At 40.6% G+C, this 16,988-nt stretch overlaps 3 protein-coding genes across 3 annotated transcripts in view; all 3 read left to right on the forward strand.

The window, feature by feature from the left end:
* Positions 1–16,988, forward strand: part of LOC126559566 (protein kish) — a 416,586-nt gene that overhangs the window by 264,777 nt on the left and 134,821 nt on the right. The window lies entirely within an intron of this gene.
* LOC126557356 (sodium/hydrogen exchanger 9B2) overlaps positions 1–16,988 on the forward strand; it is a 200,570-nt gene that overhangs the window by 143,918 nt on the left and 39,664 nt on the right. The window lies entirely within an intron of this gene.
* On the forward strand, positions 9,701–14,046 carry LOC126559798 (putative mediator of RNA polymerase II transcription subunit 26). The gene is made up of 6 exons (XM_050215972.1): positions 9,701–10,086; positions 10,226–10,489; positions 12,719–13,385; positions 13,464–13,624; positions 13,694–13,818; positions 13,892–14,046. Exons 1-6 carry the CDS (start codon positions 9,810–9,812, stop codon positions 14,042–14,044), a joined length of 1,647 nt encoding a protein of 548 aa, XP_050071929.1. The 5' UTR covers positions 9,701–9,809; the 3' UTR covers positions 14,045–14,046.

Raw genomic sequence — 16,988 nt, forward strand, 5'->3', positions numbered from 1 at the left:
ACTATATAACTACTCATTTTGTAGGTATAATCTAACAGGACGTTAAGCCAAAAAAGAGAAGACGAAGAAGATAGCGCAAAATATCATTTAGAGTGTGTAAGTTGTGATAGCTTCTTGACTTAACGAGCTACTAGATCACGCCGGCCATCGAAATGGCTTATTTTTTCTTCTTCTTGGCTTAACGGCCTTCTAAGGTCACACCGGCCATCGAAATGGCTTACTAGATTGCCGATACCACGTAGTTGGAGAGTCAGTCCTTACTACGGACGTACTTGTTGGGATTTGAAGACCGGCGCCGCTGTTGCCCTCACCACCGGGCCGCCTATTTGTAAGTTATATTGTACATTAAATTGCATGTAATTTACATTGCAATTTTTTTACAATAAATAGTGCAATAGTGCAACATAATTTAGAGAAGAAAATTAATTGAAAAGAAAAACCAAACTATTCTTACGCAGCTCAACCGAAAGGGCAGCATGAGAAAACGAGGGCTTCAAATGCTCTCTGTTGTTCTTCTCCTGTGTACAATGTGTGTAACACGAATGAAAAACGAATCCGTTTTTTCAACTTCGGGTTGTATATTTGTCGGAAAAACGCACACAAAAACATAGTAAAAGGTGAGAGCAGCAGCAATTTGCCATGTTTCTCTACGAAACCTCGCACTATGCGAAGGGACGATTTACGCTTACGAATAGAATGCGAGTTTATCATGTTCCGTTTTAAAATTATGCATTTGAGACACATATGGATAAAACAAATTATTGTAAATGTAAAATATAGAAGATTATAGAAATATTCATCCTACATCCCTTAATAATATTACGCCTCATTTGTCAAAAAAACTAATACAAAAGCTATAATTTTTTATATTTTTTTTAACTTCCCGCTCCAAGAAGGCTCTTTGCCTTAGGATGATGATGGGGATAATTATATTGAAGAAATATTTTTCATGAAAAATATTAAACAAACATTAATAAAACAATTATTCATGCGAAATCATTAAAATTAAGGAAAGGCAAATGTAGTCTTTCGCAGAGGCTCAAATCCACACTAAATATTAAAAAATGGAAGATTGAAGAATTGATTATTAGAACAAATTAAAATCGTTTAATGAAATGTACTTTATAAGGTTTTTTTAATTTACAACACTGATTTTTAATAGCAAAAAAAAAACAGTTCAATAGGCAAGAAAACGTCTATATTAATGATATACAAAAGTATCATAGCACTGTTATACGCTGTGTACTAGGTTACACTAGCAGTATATAACACGTTGGACAACCCTGTCCAACTTACTGTGGCTCGCGATTATCAACCGTCGGTAACGTTCGGGCCCGATCCATTCGTACGCAATAGCTGCTCGCGTTCGTATCGTAGCTTATCTTAGCGGTGTAAGCTCCCGCGTCTAATGAAGATTGTTTACATTCGCCAAATCAATTCCGCGATCAACAGCTGGCGCTACTGGCGTGCTGTGGTAACCTCATCCGTATTTTGCGCCAAGTGTCAAGGGGCATGTGGTTGTTGAAATTGTACAAACAACAATAACAAGCACGAAGAAAAGCGAAACCTAAACTACAATTGGCAAATACCATATGGCCGGATGAGTCAGTTGTGAGTGGTTCGATGTGACACTGTGTAGCTTGCGAATGATTAATATTACTTTTCCGCGCACGTGTTTCTCGGGCTTTTTCCAGTTGGAAAGGGAGAAATAGTGTTTTCCCTTCATATCTAACTACCCCGCCGAGGTTGCGGTGATTTGTTCTGTGATTGTTAATATTTACCTTCGCCGGCGTGTGTTTGTGAGAGCGTTTGTGCGGAAAATCAACCGTTTCCCTCATCGAAAGCGGTTCCAAAGTCGCGTGCAGCATTGATGTGCGAGCCAGTGATAGTAGAAGTGTGTGTTTTCCCGTTTAGTTTTGATACGATCATGACAGTGATGGCTTCTATACTTGTTACGAAAGTAGTAGTGTGACAGATGGTGATTGTGAATTGATAGTGCGTGCATTATTTAAAAGCCCCAAAATTTGGATACAATTACGAAAAAAGGAATTTGAATTCTAGTTTACATACCAACCACTCGTGAATGATAAAAGCATAAAGATCTCTGCTTCAATGTGTGTTAGTGTTGTATGCTGCGTGTCGCCCTGCATTCCTTTTCCCGATCCCGCTTGAGCTCTTCAATCCGTACTTGCATAACCGTACGATCGATTAAGTTGATCATCCGTTAGGGCACACGAGGACCAAATTCTTTTGCTTTTCAGTGCATTAAGCGTGATTGTGAGAAAGTGGCAGTGTATTTGTATTGTGTTGCATTGATTATTTCTTACTGTTGCCATCGTGGTACCGCAACACCCACAAAGGGCACGTTTACTGCTGCCTGCAGAGACGACATGTTTGTAGGATTTCCTCGCAACAAATACATCAAGCCAGTCGCCCTGCCCTAGGCTAAAAGCCTTTCAGCTGTCCACCAATGGCAACCACTGGAAGAAGCGTCGCGAAAAGAACAAAAATTGCTTTGCTTTAGTGTGCACTCGGTTCAGTTGTCCCGTGTCTTTGCTACCGAATTGGTAATAGGATTAGCGGGATTAGGTGGTAAAATTGTATACCACCTACCTCTCGCACCTTGCCTCCAACACTTTGGGGTTCGGGTGCCCTACACAACGATCGACAACACGACGCTCCAGCATTGGCGGAAGGTCGACAGGAGTATAATACAATTCACTTTGACCTTCTGTCACCTGCCACGTTCGGTCTCGAGTGGTTGTGTGGAAGCTAATCGTGGGGAGTTTGGCATGGCGGAGCATCCACCATCCCGCGTACTGTGACAATCGCAACGGTCACCGAAACTGTCTCACACACAATCCGATCGAAGCCGGGAACGTTTTTATCCGTTGACGTCTTTCTTCAAAACCGTTTCAAGCGATCGAATTCACCGAGCGAGGATTAGAACAAGCCGGGAATTAAGTGAATTAACCGCTCCGCAGTGAAGAAAAAAATGATGTCCTTTGTGGGCTCTCGTAGCAGCTGGGAGGGGATGGGTTTCGCTTTTAATTGCAAAAATATGTTGAAAGTAAGTGTGTAAACTTGCCTGCGAGAAGACCCTTTCTCGGCCGCTGAAGAAGTTCTAAAGAAACTGTAGGTGTGTTTGGAACCTAGAAGATGTAAAGTATAATTGTAAAACACCTTGTGAACGGTCGGTTTTGCTCCGTTTTTTTCAAAAAGAAATGAAATTTCACACATGCGTAGCCGTGTCTTAGGAAGATTTTCAACAGGCCTGTCTGGAGGATATTCTTTTTCTAGGCTTATCCTTCTCCTTTAGGGACGCAAGAGGTCTGCATGCCGTCTCGAAATTACTGTTTGTCCTGGTGACTCAAGGCGTCACTTTATTCATATTTACGCGAGTCATTATTTTACAGACATCACATTTTGTTTGTATAAATGTGGAACATTATAGGATGGTTTCAGAAAAAGCGAGAAGAAACCTCACAAGTACAGGTGAAGCTCATTTAAAACCAAAGATGGTCAAACAGTAAGGTTTGACCTATCCTAACTGATTGGGATCCAAAAAATGAGTGTGTTAGAGTAGAAAATTATAGACAAGAACATCAGGCAATGGAATTAAAACATGTTTCAGTTTTAGTTTGACAATTTTCTAAAATTTAAATAATCTCTTTTTGATTTCAAAACTTTGTTTTAATTTTAATTTTCATCGGCAGATTGTTTGGATTTTTAAATTAGTGACGCCATTATAAACTATTCTTCAACTATTTTATAGGCATAGGACTGGGGTTCCCCCGTAGTAAGGACTGCCAATGCTACCAGCATCCATACCATGCCGGTGGAACCAGTAAGTCTTGTAAGCCATTCGATGGCCGGTGTAACCTAGAAGGCCGTTAAGCCAAGAAGAAGACTTCGGTCATACTAAACTCATGTAGCTCCAAAACAATGTAAGAAAAAATCCATAATGAGTTATTGTGACGCCCACTTTTTAAAGTTCCTTGGCATGCCTTTGACGGTCCTTTGCAATGTAAACACCTGTCATGATCTTGCAGCGCTAGATCTAGTTATAAATAATTACTGCGTTTCTCATGAAACACGGAAGACCTAAAAATAATAACACACGATACCGACAATGAATGAGAAGCATGAGCAAAACATACTTTTGTCTGATAGAAAATAGAAAATAGAAAGTATCAGAAAAATTCTTTATTTTTTCTTAATTCGTTTGAATATCGACCAAAAAGTAACTTCAAAATAGCTTCCGGATAGTCAAAAAATACCGATTTGCTCCTATACCCTGATTCCGAATATTGAAAAATGTATCCTTTTTTTAATTCGACCGAAGTAAATTACTTTATACACCAGAAGCAAGATATGCCACTGCTTTTAATCACCTCATTACCTATTCCTGCAACCGTAAAACTATTCCAAACCTCCCAAATGACCGTTAATGAGTTAACAAGCTCTAAATTGGATCATTTCCGTGACAGTCTTCGGTTTGTGTGTGTGTGTGTATGGGTGTGTTTGTGTGTTTTTTCCTCTTCTTTTTGCAATCACTGCAACGAAACACATTAGAGAGCACCCATGCCTGAAGATGCGTGGAAAAACTTTCCCTTTTCCCCCAGCCGTTTTATCATTCCATTTGCAATGCATGTCACCCGAAGGCGTTGAACGTTGTTGTGTTGACGCGAACGCAAAGATCAAAAGCTTATGATGAAATTGAAAACTGCAAAGCGAACTAGAACTAGAAGATGGTAGCGTAATAAGGTGGAGAAAAGCAGCAACAGAAAACGGACTACTCCATCCTCCGTGTAAGCCTCCTTTCGGTGCTTCGAACGTACCGAAAGCATTGAACGTACACCATGGGGAATGGGTGGTGCTAAAATGAAGCCTCTCGAATGCTTCTACATTTGTGGCTTTTTTTGAATTCTTATGTCATGCTTTCGAATCATTTTCCTGCTGCGGTATGCCTCTGTACCTCGTACGCTGACAGTGGATTAAACCGGTGACAAGTTTCACCTTAATTAATGTGTTACTCGTGGCTTTATTTCGTATCGTCGCTACACTGGAAAAAAAGCGGATGCGTACTGGAATGAATTCGCATTCATTTGCTGGTTAAAATCGGCAGCAACGCCAAGAGCGGAGGCTTGGTTTGTGGTTTGACACACATTTTTCTCTACTCGTAAGAATGAGTAAGATACCACATTTATTCTGTATATACTCATTCACTTTAAGCGTTAATTGGCCTGAAGTGGTGTGTGAATCGGTGGCCTGCCTCGGGGAAGGGAAAAGAAAAGCGCTGAGTTAATTCGTTGATGCGAAAAAGCACACATTAACGCGTGCGAAAAGCTTGCCTGATGAGAGGTGTTCAAGGAAGCGGCTTGCGAAGAGACAGGTGCACCGGCAAAAACTGGCTAAGCGTAAAATAAAGTGTAGCAACCATTCAATCCCGCGTCCACCAAACACGTACGTACATTACGGGATGGTTTTTCGTTGGGTAAATAATTTTGCATAAACTACCACAGCGAAATCCGCCATTTACCTTGTCGCATTATGCCGACAACCGGCGATGTGGGTCAATGCGTTTCAGCTACTCGGTGGTGGCAATGGTTTTAACAAGAAACTAGAATTCTAATGGGTGAATAGAATGAAAAATGAAAACAACCACACAACTTCTTCAGCCGGTCTGTATGCTTCAGTATGCAAGGGGAACATCCTTCACGCTGGCGGGTACATTGTCCCACCATGGGAGCTTTTATGTGTGTTTCCAAGCTGAAAAATTCAAGGCACCACAGTGAAAGAAAATCATTGTTTGTGTCTCGTGAACATAGAACACTGGTTTGGAAGTGAAAAGGAAGGTTTTTATTTTCGGTTCAACACAAGAATGTGACATAGTTTTGTGTCGTTGCTTTTGGGAGGCGAACAAAGCGTTGATAAAAAGTGTTTCTTAATTATAAGAAGAGCTTGTCTTAGAGAATGAACGGTTTATGCTTGTACAAATATTTATAATGAGTTTTTTTTTTCGTCGTCTAGGAAACATCTCGATCATTCTTATGTTTGACTGTGCCAGCTCTGTTTGTTTTTCTTTTTTTTTATTACAAAAAGCTATGATAACAATATAATATATAAATATTTTGTTACATTGAAAGATGAGATGTCGTTCGTTAGTTGAAAATAGCGAACAACACGCGAATGATTCTTACACTTTTATGTAAATTGTACAAAGGTTGTAAGTATATTGCTACTAAAAAGTGTTTTAATAGTGTTTTACTTTGCTACATTTTAGTTTAAGATAAGTTTAAGATATTTAACCATCATACATTATCCACGAAATCAAATAGTATGGCCCAGATAATTTGGATTCACTTCATTTCACACTAAAAGTCCTAAAAGTCAAGATTTACTTAGGCATATTATCGCTATGAACAAAATTGCCTTAACAACCACTACTAAGGGTTTTTTTTTTCAATACGAATTTGCCTTAATAAGGCACTACGTCTTAGCTTGCGGAATTATTAAGATGTTGTCAAAAGGGATGGCTAATGTTGAACTGCAGAAGATCGGGTACACACTTAGTGAAATAAGAATAGCATCACCAGCGGCGGAGATTCCTATAAGTGGACTTATCGGACGCGTGAGGAAGTTCCTCACCTCGAATAGAGCCCCAAACTGAGGGATGTCTCGCCGACAAGGGATAGGTGCCTCGCCGGAGAGAGGAGTCTCCCGTATCCCCCTTAACACCTTAGTCCGCCACTTCTCCGCTCTCCAAAGGGCCCCAAAATCCTTTCCGCTTTGAAAAAGATCGTCTGTGAGCTGCGCCATTTTGTTTGACAATTTCTTTAAAATTATGAACCGATCCTAATTTGTCATGTTTAGAATATAAAGTCAATATAAGTTTGAACCGTTTTTGAATCATTGTACGGACATTTTGCGTGAACATACATACATTTAATCCGATAAATCCCTATAAAAAGGGTGCAAAACACGAATAGCACCACCATGACTCTTGATCAACAGATGCATAATTTTTGACATAAAATGCAAATCAAGCTGCATTTTCAAGACATTTTGAGCTCTTTCGAATGATTGCTATGTGCAGTGGTTTCATGGCCAATTTTGTTCTATTCTTGGGTGTACAACTTCCATGAGTCCTTAGCATTTAGGAGTTCGGCGTTATAGTTAGTCAAAGTTGTCTAACCGTTTGCAGTTTTCCTTAATGTGACGAAATACAATCAACTAAGGGTTTCCCACGAGATACAGATCTGCAAGATGTGCTGGCCATTCATATTGCTTTGAAATTTTGTTGTGAAACCCCGATTTTAATCAGTTTGGGCTTCTGACTCGTCGTATTATCCATGTGGAAACGTATTATCAACCCTTGCAAATCTCGTTGTGATCGATTATAATCATGTCTAACATTTAGATGGCATTCCTGTAACTTCAGCTTCCTTGAAATCAATGCCAGTGGGCGCTCGTTTCCAAAAGACAAGGGTCCCTGAATTATCAAAGTACTGCCATCAATATTATGACGCATGTTAAAATCATGTTCTTTGAGAAAATAACATGCCTTTATTGTTGTCTGCCAAGCGCTTCATTTTACCTGAGCAGATCATATTTTAACACTAATCCATCGCGGAACTACATTTTTCGGTGAAATTGGTCCGCTTTAGGTAATGGCGTTCTGTAAATGTGGTTTTGCTGAGGCTATTGTGTCGCTTCAAATAAACATTGTTTAACCGATTTCACTGGACATCGCAATCCTGCTCGGATTTGGGATGCTGATCTCTTCTGGTTTACTAAAATTATACAAAAAATTACTTATATCGCACCATCGTAAAGATATGTGGCAGCTTTCGTTAGCGTCTCGAAGCTATGCCGATCGTTTTCACTCGAAAAAGTCTGCATTATTGTAGCTATGCTTACCCTATCTCATATCTCAAGGCGCTTTACTCGGCCTATTGAAGCTTAATGAGCAATAAGTATAGCTTTTTCCGCGGTTTTCGGTTTTTTTGTATGAAACTTTACCTCCAGTGAGAATTGACTTTAATTTGAATCAAACCTGACGTAAAAAATTGATAAAAACTTTTGCAGGATGTATTGTTAGCTACTATTTGGGTGCTATTTTTATTTAGCACATTTTTTTCATAAATCGGCTATGATGTGAATAGTTTGCAAAAATGTTGACGTATGTAATTTAAAAAGGTTTAACACAGATTGAATTCACATTCACATTCTGAACTTAAAAACTCAAAATTGGTTCATAATTTTTAAAGATATGATCTAACAACTTTGTGGTGCTATTCGTATTTCGCTGGGTGTATTGTTGGATGGTGAAATATTACCGAATGTAAAATATGACCGGTAGAAAATTGTAAAGAAAATCTGGAATGGAAGCTAAACTCGATACCGAAAATTTCACATGAACACACACATTATTATTCTACTGTGCAATAGCTTTCGAAAGGACAATTTGCTTCCATATTCTTATTCAGCGAAAAAATGAACGATAACGAACATAGAACATTTCGAATCTTTTGCCAGTGGCATTCTCTGTGTGGCATTCGCTTTCCTAAAATTTATTTAATGCTAACTGCATATTCGGCCCTTCGTACTTTGGCCTTATTGCAATTAATTTATAGATCAATTAATAAACCATGTGAAAAGCGTTGAGGAGTACATGAAAAGGTAAAGCACAACCGCGGAAATAACACTTTAATTAGTGTCATTTAAGACTGATGAGCTCATGGATAAACCACAATGAATCATAAAATATGGCCCCATTCAAGTGGTTGACCGTGAACTTCGCAATGCACGCCGTTTGTCGCGATCGTTCTGTACAAAATTTAAAATAAATACATTCTTCGCATTGAACATTAAGTATGGAATGTCCACGTTCCACTCCTCGCTTAACATTGAACCAATCTATGACCGGTCCAAAAAAGGAACATCAAGCCGGGGCACGACGTGACTGCTGCTAGTTGAATCGTCTTTTTGGGCAGTGTACACTTTCGTTTCGAAATATTCAACCTGATGACCAAACGATTGGTAGTCGAACCAGCTTGAAAGCCGTACGAATAATACTGAAATGTGTTTCGTTTGCGCATACGGGCATAGGCCCTTCCGAGTGCACTAATCAAACTGAAGCGATTAACATAAAGCGTGTGCACGAGCGTGTTGGACGCCATAGTACCGGGCGGTTGGTACGTTACCTCCCCTCCCAATCAACAGCCTAATAGTTGCCACAGAAAGAGAGAGAGAGAGAAAGAGAGAGAGAGAGAGAGAGAGAGAGAGAGAGGCAGAGGGAGGAAACATATGAAATGGGCAGAACGGTTTGATAATTCAATCCCAAAACTGTTCACATCTCGTTTCATTTCCGTCAGTTGATTCGACCCGGAGATGGTCAGATTTCCCGCAAGGCTATGGTCCGCTAGCGTTTCTCAGAGGGTGTGTGTGTGTGTGAGAGTGAAAAATGATGTTTCGTTTGCCAGCTTAAACACTGCTGTGTCCAGCTTTCGCATTCGATTGGGGTTAGAAGTGTTTTCCTTTTTCTTTGTTTTATTTGTTTGCGCTTCATGTTGTGGCTTCATTTCCGAAACGTTCTGCTTTTTACGTTCCCGGTGAAGGTTTTTAGTGTACTGCAACAGAAGTTTGGAGTGTCCTCTCACAGACGCCTGCTCGTATTCTGCGCGTGTTGTGCGGTAGTGTGACTCTTGTTCAACGGAAGTAGACTCAACAAGTGGCACTACTGCGTGCGTCACAAACGACGAACCCCACCTTTTCGAAAGGGTTCGTCGGGTTACGTCGCCATCATGGCCGGCCCATTACCCAGTTCCTCGACAACACGGACACCCATGGCGTCGTCGGCAGCAGGAGTTGGTGCCGGTTTGTTAAGCAAGCTGGATCGTCTAGTCGGCTCGACCGTCGTACATGAGGCACGGGTTTATCCGGTGACCGTGCCATCGGCCGGATATCGGCCTTTGTCCGCACTTAACAATGTGTCCGAAATGAGCTCATCAATGCCTGCCGCAACTTCACCAACCGTCTTGACCACCGTTGTCCAGACGGACGATTTCGTCGTCCTGCCAGGTACCACAGCGAGCTGAGATGTGGAACAAAACTTGAAATTGCTACTTGCTAACACATCTTCGCACGACATTTCCCTTTAAACATTCAAAAACAACTTTATAGTTTCCCCTCACACCTTTCTGTGTTGCTTTCCTTCCAGGGCCAGAGGATGTGCTGCTGCTCAACACGACCACTGGACTGTACCAGCAATCGGTGACGCTAACCGCACGAATGTATCCGATTGAGGCCACGGCGGCAAAGTCGATCTGGGGCCTACCGACACTGATCTGGGGTATACTGATCGGAACGGTCGTGATACTGATACTGATCCTAGCGACACTGTTCTTCTGCTGCTGGGTGCAGCCGCGCACGCGGAAACTACTCAACTCGAATTACTACACAACCACCGGCAACAACGGACACGGTACGTGGAACTGTGAATAATATTTTAGATTTATTGTAACGATTAATTTTCCAGTAAAGGTCAAATCACTTTTGAAAATCAAATTATTTAAAGTTTAATTGAAATTTGACTTCGCGGGAACACAGTCAAGCTTGCTCGTTGTACTTGTGATAAATATTACACCTCAACATACAGGTGATACGTTGCTGAAGGATTTTTTAGGATTTAATTAGATTGATCTTTAGTTAGTAGAAATGTTTACGGCAATACTGCATAATTTATACTTTATGTTGGAATAGAAAATATGACTTAACTAGCCCCTTACAGGATTATAATCGTACTTTTAAAAAGTATCCAAAGATCATTTGTCATGTGTATCGGAATAATTGAACTTCTGAGGATGAAATGTTCACGCTTTTAAAATATATATAAATATAAAATAAAATAAATAAAATAGGGTGGGGTAGATAAGTCTTAGTCCTAACCACGATAAAAGGATTCTTTTGACCAAATTCAAATTGTTTACTCAACTTAATTGCCTTCGAGAGCGAAACGGTGCGTATTCGGTTTATATTTTTAAATATAGTTTGGCATTAGCCTCAAAATAGGCCTTAAGCGATTACTTCATACATTTGACCTCAATTAATTTCCAGCCAGAATTCTTGACTGTTCTGTGAATAGGAGATACTTTGTTTCCTGTTATTTCATCACAAATCGACAAAAAAAAATCGGCTTTACTGTAGTTTAAAAGCTTCAAACCACACACGTTGTTGTTTCTGATCAATTGTGAGCTCACGTGGCACTCATTTTGCGCAAAGCTTTCACACACACACAAGTTTGTGATACACAAGTTTTGTTGCTGACGGGAAAAACCCGGATCCGCCGTTGGGCGGATCGATCACGCGAAGGAGCGACCGCATCTGAACTCTCGCGCAGTTCCTTGTGCGTCGTCAGATCTAATTGGTTCAGACGGATAGGCTTATTTCCTGGCTCGATCAGGACCAATTCCAATCAGTTGATCCACGTACCTATTGGCTATGCGTTAGGTCGATGGGGGCCACCAGGGGGTTATCCTTTTTTACAGACTTGCCAGGAGAAGTATCTAACCGCGGACGGGGTGAAGCCGGTGTGGTTCTCGAAACTCTTCGGAAGGAATGGGGAGGCACTGGTGGCGTGCTGGACTGAAAACTCCTTCTTTTCGTGAAAAAGTTGTTACCTCCTTTCCTGAAAATGTTTTTTTTCGTCAACATTGATGCTGTCACGTAGCGCCTTACCCTGGTTCGAGCTAGATTTGAACGCACACCGCTTACGCTGCGTGGACGATATGCTATAACGTAAACATTAGCCGCTGGAGCGATCGCGCTGTGCTTATACTGGTTCGTCTGATCGTACCTGTTCTTGTTTATGTTCGCCCTGAGTTTATTGCATGCCTATACTGAGCGGCGAATCAAGCATTGGAAAGTTTACAAAAATTCTATACTGTCAGACTTATCTGAGTGCCGATTTTATTTGACACGTCATTGTGACGATGAGTTTTGATTTCACAATGCAATCATTTAGAAATGCTTACATTACTCTTGCGTAGGTTTTTTCTTTTAGGTTTTTATATTTCTTCTCGCGTGCGCAACAAGCTTCTTAGACATCGTCAAGGTTATTCAAACCGATTTTATGGGATTTTTAAACATTTCCTGCCAAAAAAACCTTCTTTTGGGCGAACAAAACAAATATTAAACGCTTGTAGGTGATTGTGCAGAGTCCGAGTAAAACTAATCAAGTATTTGTTTGGTTTGAACAGCGATTTTGCTAATCAAAAATCAATTATGGATCAGCTCAACAAATCCATTTTATTATCCACGTTTTGCACTATATCAGAAGTTGCTTTACTCAAAACACTATAACTCATCATCTAATCAAATGACGGCTATAAAATTCATATGCGTATGTTTTCCTCATTCATTTCTGCAGGGACTACTTAAGCTAGTAAATGGTTTTGTAGCACCTCCGTCTTCCAATTCGTAAGGCGATTCGATACCATTTCCTCCATCATTAACCATTGAATTGAGTTTGAAGTTGTTGTCCCTTTGGGCGTATGAGTTGTTTGGTCCAATATATGGATTTTCTTCTTCCGGCAAGCTGTGAGACATTTTTTTCTTCTAATGTATAATGTTTTACGATTTGTTTTCGAATTTCATGGTTTTTTTTTTTTTAAAGAAAATTCTAACGAACTTCAAACGGTTGGCCTCTTTACAGCTTCGCAAAGCTCGATTGTGGCTAAATCGTGCGCTAGCAGCGACTCGAACCAACTAGTGATGCCCCTCTCGATCGGCATCTGTCCACCACAGTACAGTGCGCCTCCACCGCCCTCCAACAGCACTACCACCAACACCCCGCAGCACACCGCAGCCAGTGGTAGCAATAGCTCGCTACACCATGCGTCCCATCCGGTTGGCGGATGTGCACATCATACCTGTAGCGCCATCAATACCGCCACAAACCAGCAGTGCACCATGGCTTCCGGTGGGCAGGACTATAGCCACGTAAAGTACGGTAGCTCACCACAACAGTACGCCACCCAGCAGTACCCACATCATCACCATCATGCACAGCAGCAGCAGCAGCAGCAGCAACAGCACCATCAACATCAATGCATACATTACCAGCAACAACAGCAGCAATACAATCAGCAGCAACAGCAGCAGCATCATCATCATCAGCAGCAACAACAGCACGTGCAATTACACACTCATCATGTGCACGGACAGCAGCAGTACAGTCCGTACAATCAGCATCAATACTATCATCATCCTTCAACGCAGCAGCAACAGCAGCAACAGCAGCAGCAGCAGCAGCAGCAACAACAGTACCTTCACTATCAACAACATCAGCAGCAGCACCATCAGCAACAGCAGCAACAAAGGTTGTTAGGCGGAGCCTCTCATCGGTCTACAATTTGTTTTTCACGGTGGTAAACCTCATATGCTTTATTCTATTTCAGGGAACATCATCACCAGCACCATCAACAGCAACAACTGCAGCATCAGCATCATCAATCCTCCTCAGGGCATAATCACAACCAATCTCAGCAGAGCCAACTGGTACACACGCAACTGCACAAGTCAATGTGGGCGATCAATCCTCTATACGCCTCCAGTGGAGGTAAAACCTGCAAGTTCTTGTAATACTTATGCCCTATTTACTCATACCGCAACCCTTCTTTTGCCACAGTAATCAACGATGAGAATGAAAGCGACACGAATACTACTTACCGGACACGATCCCTACCGTCGTGGGGCAAGAATAAGCAACGTCCGCTATCGAATGCGGACGATCTGGAGGAGCTGTACGCGAAGGTATCATTAAATGATCAGAGTATAACCTAAATCTTCCATCTGTAACACCTTCTCCTTTGTATTACTTTTTCAGGTAAACTTTAGTAAAAAACGACGAAATCGGATGCGCAATGATGAGGCCGCCATTATTGCCCTATGCCGGTCTCGATCCCAAAATCTGGCCGCTCTCCCACTAGCCACCGATCAGGATGCAGTGGTCGTGTACGATGAACGTACGGCCCTCTAAATAGGGTTTGCTGCACATCTGTCCCAGTGTCCTGGAGTCGGACATTGAATTGCTGTACATATAAATGGCGAAGCAAACATGCGCTCAGCGTTTGACTGCATCTGTTTTGCTGCATTTTTCTTAGCGTAATGGAATCGAGCGATCGTATTTTAGCTAATCGAATTAGGAAGAGTAACATTTTCCGTTTTTTTTTTTGTCTTATTCTTCCGGTGCACGCATATGGGCAGATAGTAGAAATCGATTCAACACATAATCACGATTCCCAAGGCGGAAACCGTTGTTACATTTACTTAGCCATTGCATTAACCGACCAGTGCCATTTGAACTACGATTAGTGTGTTGGATGAGCGCGAGGAATCGGATCTCCACGCTGGAAGAACTTAAAACGATGAAAATATGCTCGATTGCCAATAGGAAATCTCGCCGACTATAAACATACAATTTTGTCATTCGATGGACAATTTGAATTGAGCCCACGTTGTTGCATTTCTTCATAAACCATTAGTATAGAATTCGATGTTCTCCTTTCTTTTCAATTGGCATTAAAACTCAATTCTGATTCTGACAACACGCGTAGTGACGCCAGGGCATAGGCGTTTATCACACAGCACCAAGAGTGCAATGTAGAAAGCAGAAACAAAATGTCCACTCCAGCGAATGTTAAATGTTGCGTGCAAATGTATCTATTATCAACAGAAGCAAGCCAGAAAATGAAAACCCCAATCCCACAAAACCAAAATGTACATGTGTTTAAAAGAAGACTGATGAACGAACCCGAGAGAAAAGGTCGGCAACAATATTATCCCGCTGATGTTTAATACTTCCATCAAAGGCCCCATTACGGAACGAGCTAAACATTCGGAAGTTTAAAAACCGGTAGATTGCTCTCTTCCTATTTATCCTATACCTCTACTGAGCTGCTGTTGGTTACTAGCAGGATTAGAACTGTCAACAGCAGGTCGTTGAATAATTTCAAACGTCTGCGAACAGCAATCACCATAAACGTTCCGGGCAAAAAGACGCTAGTAAAGGAAGTTTACACAAATGCTTTTAGTTTGTGACGTCACAAAGCAAACTGCAACACTTTGTACGTAGTATAGAAAATGCACTTAGAGCGCGGTTTTTTTTGTGTGTGAAACGAGCCTGGTCTCTACCGGCATAATCTTATCATTCATCGTAGCAAATCTTTAGAAAAGCTATCGTTATTTAGAAATAGTGCATAGATAAATGGGGTCCAAAAGGTAGTTTTGGAGGTGGAGGAAAAAACGTAAGCGAAAAACCTGTTGTAATTGTTTGAAAGGAAAGGATAACCTTGTTTGAGAAAAAATGGGCCACCAGGCTGCTAATGTGGAATGGTACTGGTAAATCTAGAGAAAAAATTGTTTGAAATCAACAACCGAACATAGTTGTATCGTGTATGAAATGAATTGAAATGAATTAAAGTAAAATCGATCATGAAATTGTGCGTTATTATTTTTTTAAAGCAGAACTTATTTTTTTCTAAACTGTGAGTTTGATTTATTTGTAGCAAGGACGCTATTCGTGTTGCTAAACTCATTTTGAACCGAAAAGACCTTTTTATAATCGTCGAAATTGTCTTGGCTAACAGTTATTAATTTTTAAAGCAGAAGCTATTTTTTTCTATACTGTGAGTTTGATTTATTTGTAGCAAGGACGCTATTCGTGTTGCTAAACTCGTTTTAACCCGAAAAGGCCTTTTTGCAAACGTCGAAATTGTCTTGGCTAACAGTCGAACGCGCTATCTGTGCTATGTCAACCTTGGTATTCGGTTTTGTATTCGATGTTTTTATTTCAAAATCACATTTCAAATTGTTTGTATTTTTTATGTTATATTCAGAATATAACTTTTTCCATGTTTCTTTTTCCCTATAAATGGAATTTTATTTTAAATTATTTTTCATTTTCGAATAGCAAGTAATCAAAAGGAATGTTAAAAAAGTTTTTATTACAATAAGTTAATTTTTCACAAATTATGATACCTACTTTTTGACTAATTTTTTTTTTTAGCATTGTTGTATTGCATTGATTCTGAATCAATTTTTTTCGACGTATTAATTATTAAAAATGTGTAACTAGCAATACGGCCTGGCCGTCCTTTATGAATAAAAAAAAAGTGTTACAGACTCAGGACCCGCCTGCTTCGCCATTGGTCGGTGTAACCATCGTACGATCGTGAGTTCTGCAGAGTTCTGCAGCGAATGGAAAATTTGTAGGATAGCTGTGGGTGTATTGGATCGGTAGCAAATATACTCTCAAATGTTCGATTCTAAATGACGTCATATCCATTCGCATGAAAGCATATTTTCCCATAAAAGGCGCAGGCGGAAGGCGCTACGCGCTAGTATAGCATTGTTGATCCAACATAAAGTGCTCAATCCATTGCCTAGTATATGTCAGTCAGTATTGCTGCGACAAATATTTGTGAAGTGGTAAAGAGTGTGTAGTGGCTAGTGGTGCGTTAACTGTGTGAATTCTCTCGGAGCTTGTGTCCCAATTGGGCGAATGGGTATGATGTAGGGATTGCTTGATTTGCACCGGTGTGGAATTTTCTTTTCTGTAGTTTGTTTAATAGGGTAGCAACTGATGCTTAACCATGGGCAGTGCATGCGCTTTTAAGGTCATTTAGAGATCATCGTTGTACCTACACTGTACACCATGGGTTGGGCGAACGTTTAAGACAAAGGGCAAAATTCTTGGAATGCACGAGAGCGGCGGGCCGGGAGAATCCATTTGTTTTACTTGTTCACTCAAACAATTCCTTTGCAAAATCCTAGTTATGTAACAACATGCTGAGATTATTCAATTTATGTAAACCAGCACAAATTACCATCAAAGATGATGCGAGGGTACGACGGTATGAAATGTCATACCATAGATGCTTGATGTTTTGTAAACGAATAGTTTCTTTCGATATTTCAAAAAC

Source organism: Anopheles maculipalpis, chromosome 2RL (genome assembly GCF_943734695.1).
Source record: "Anopheles maculipalpis chromosome 2RL, idAnoMacuDA_375_x, whole genome shotgun sequence".
Classification (NCBI taxonomy): domain Eukaryota; kingdom Metazoa; phylum Arthropoda; class Insecta; order Diptera; family Culicidae; genus Anopheles; species Anopheles maculipalpis.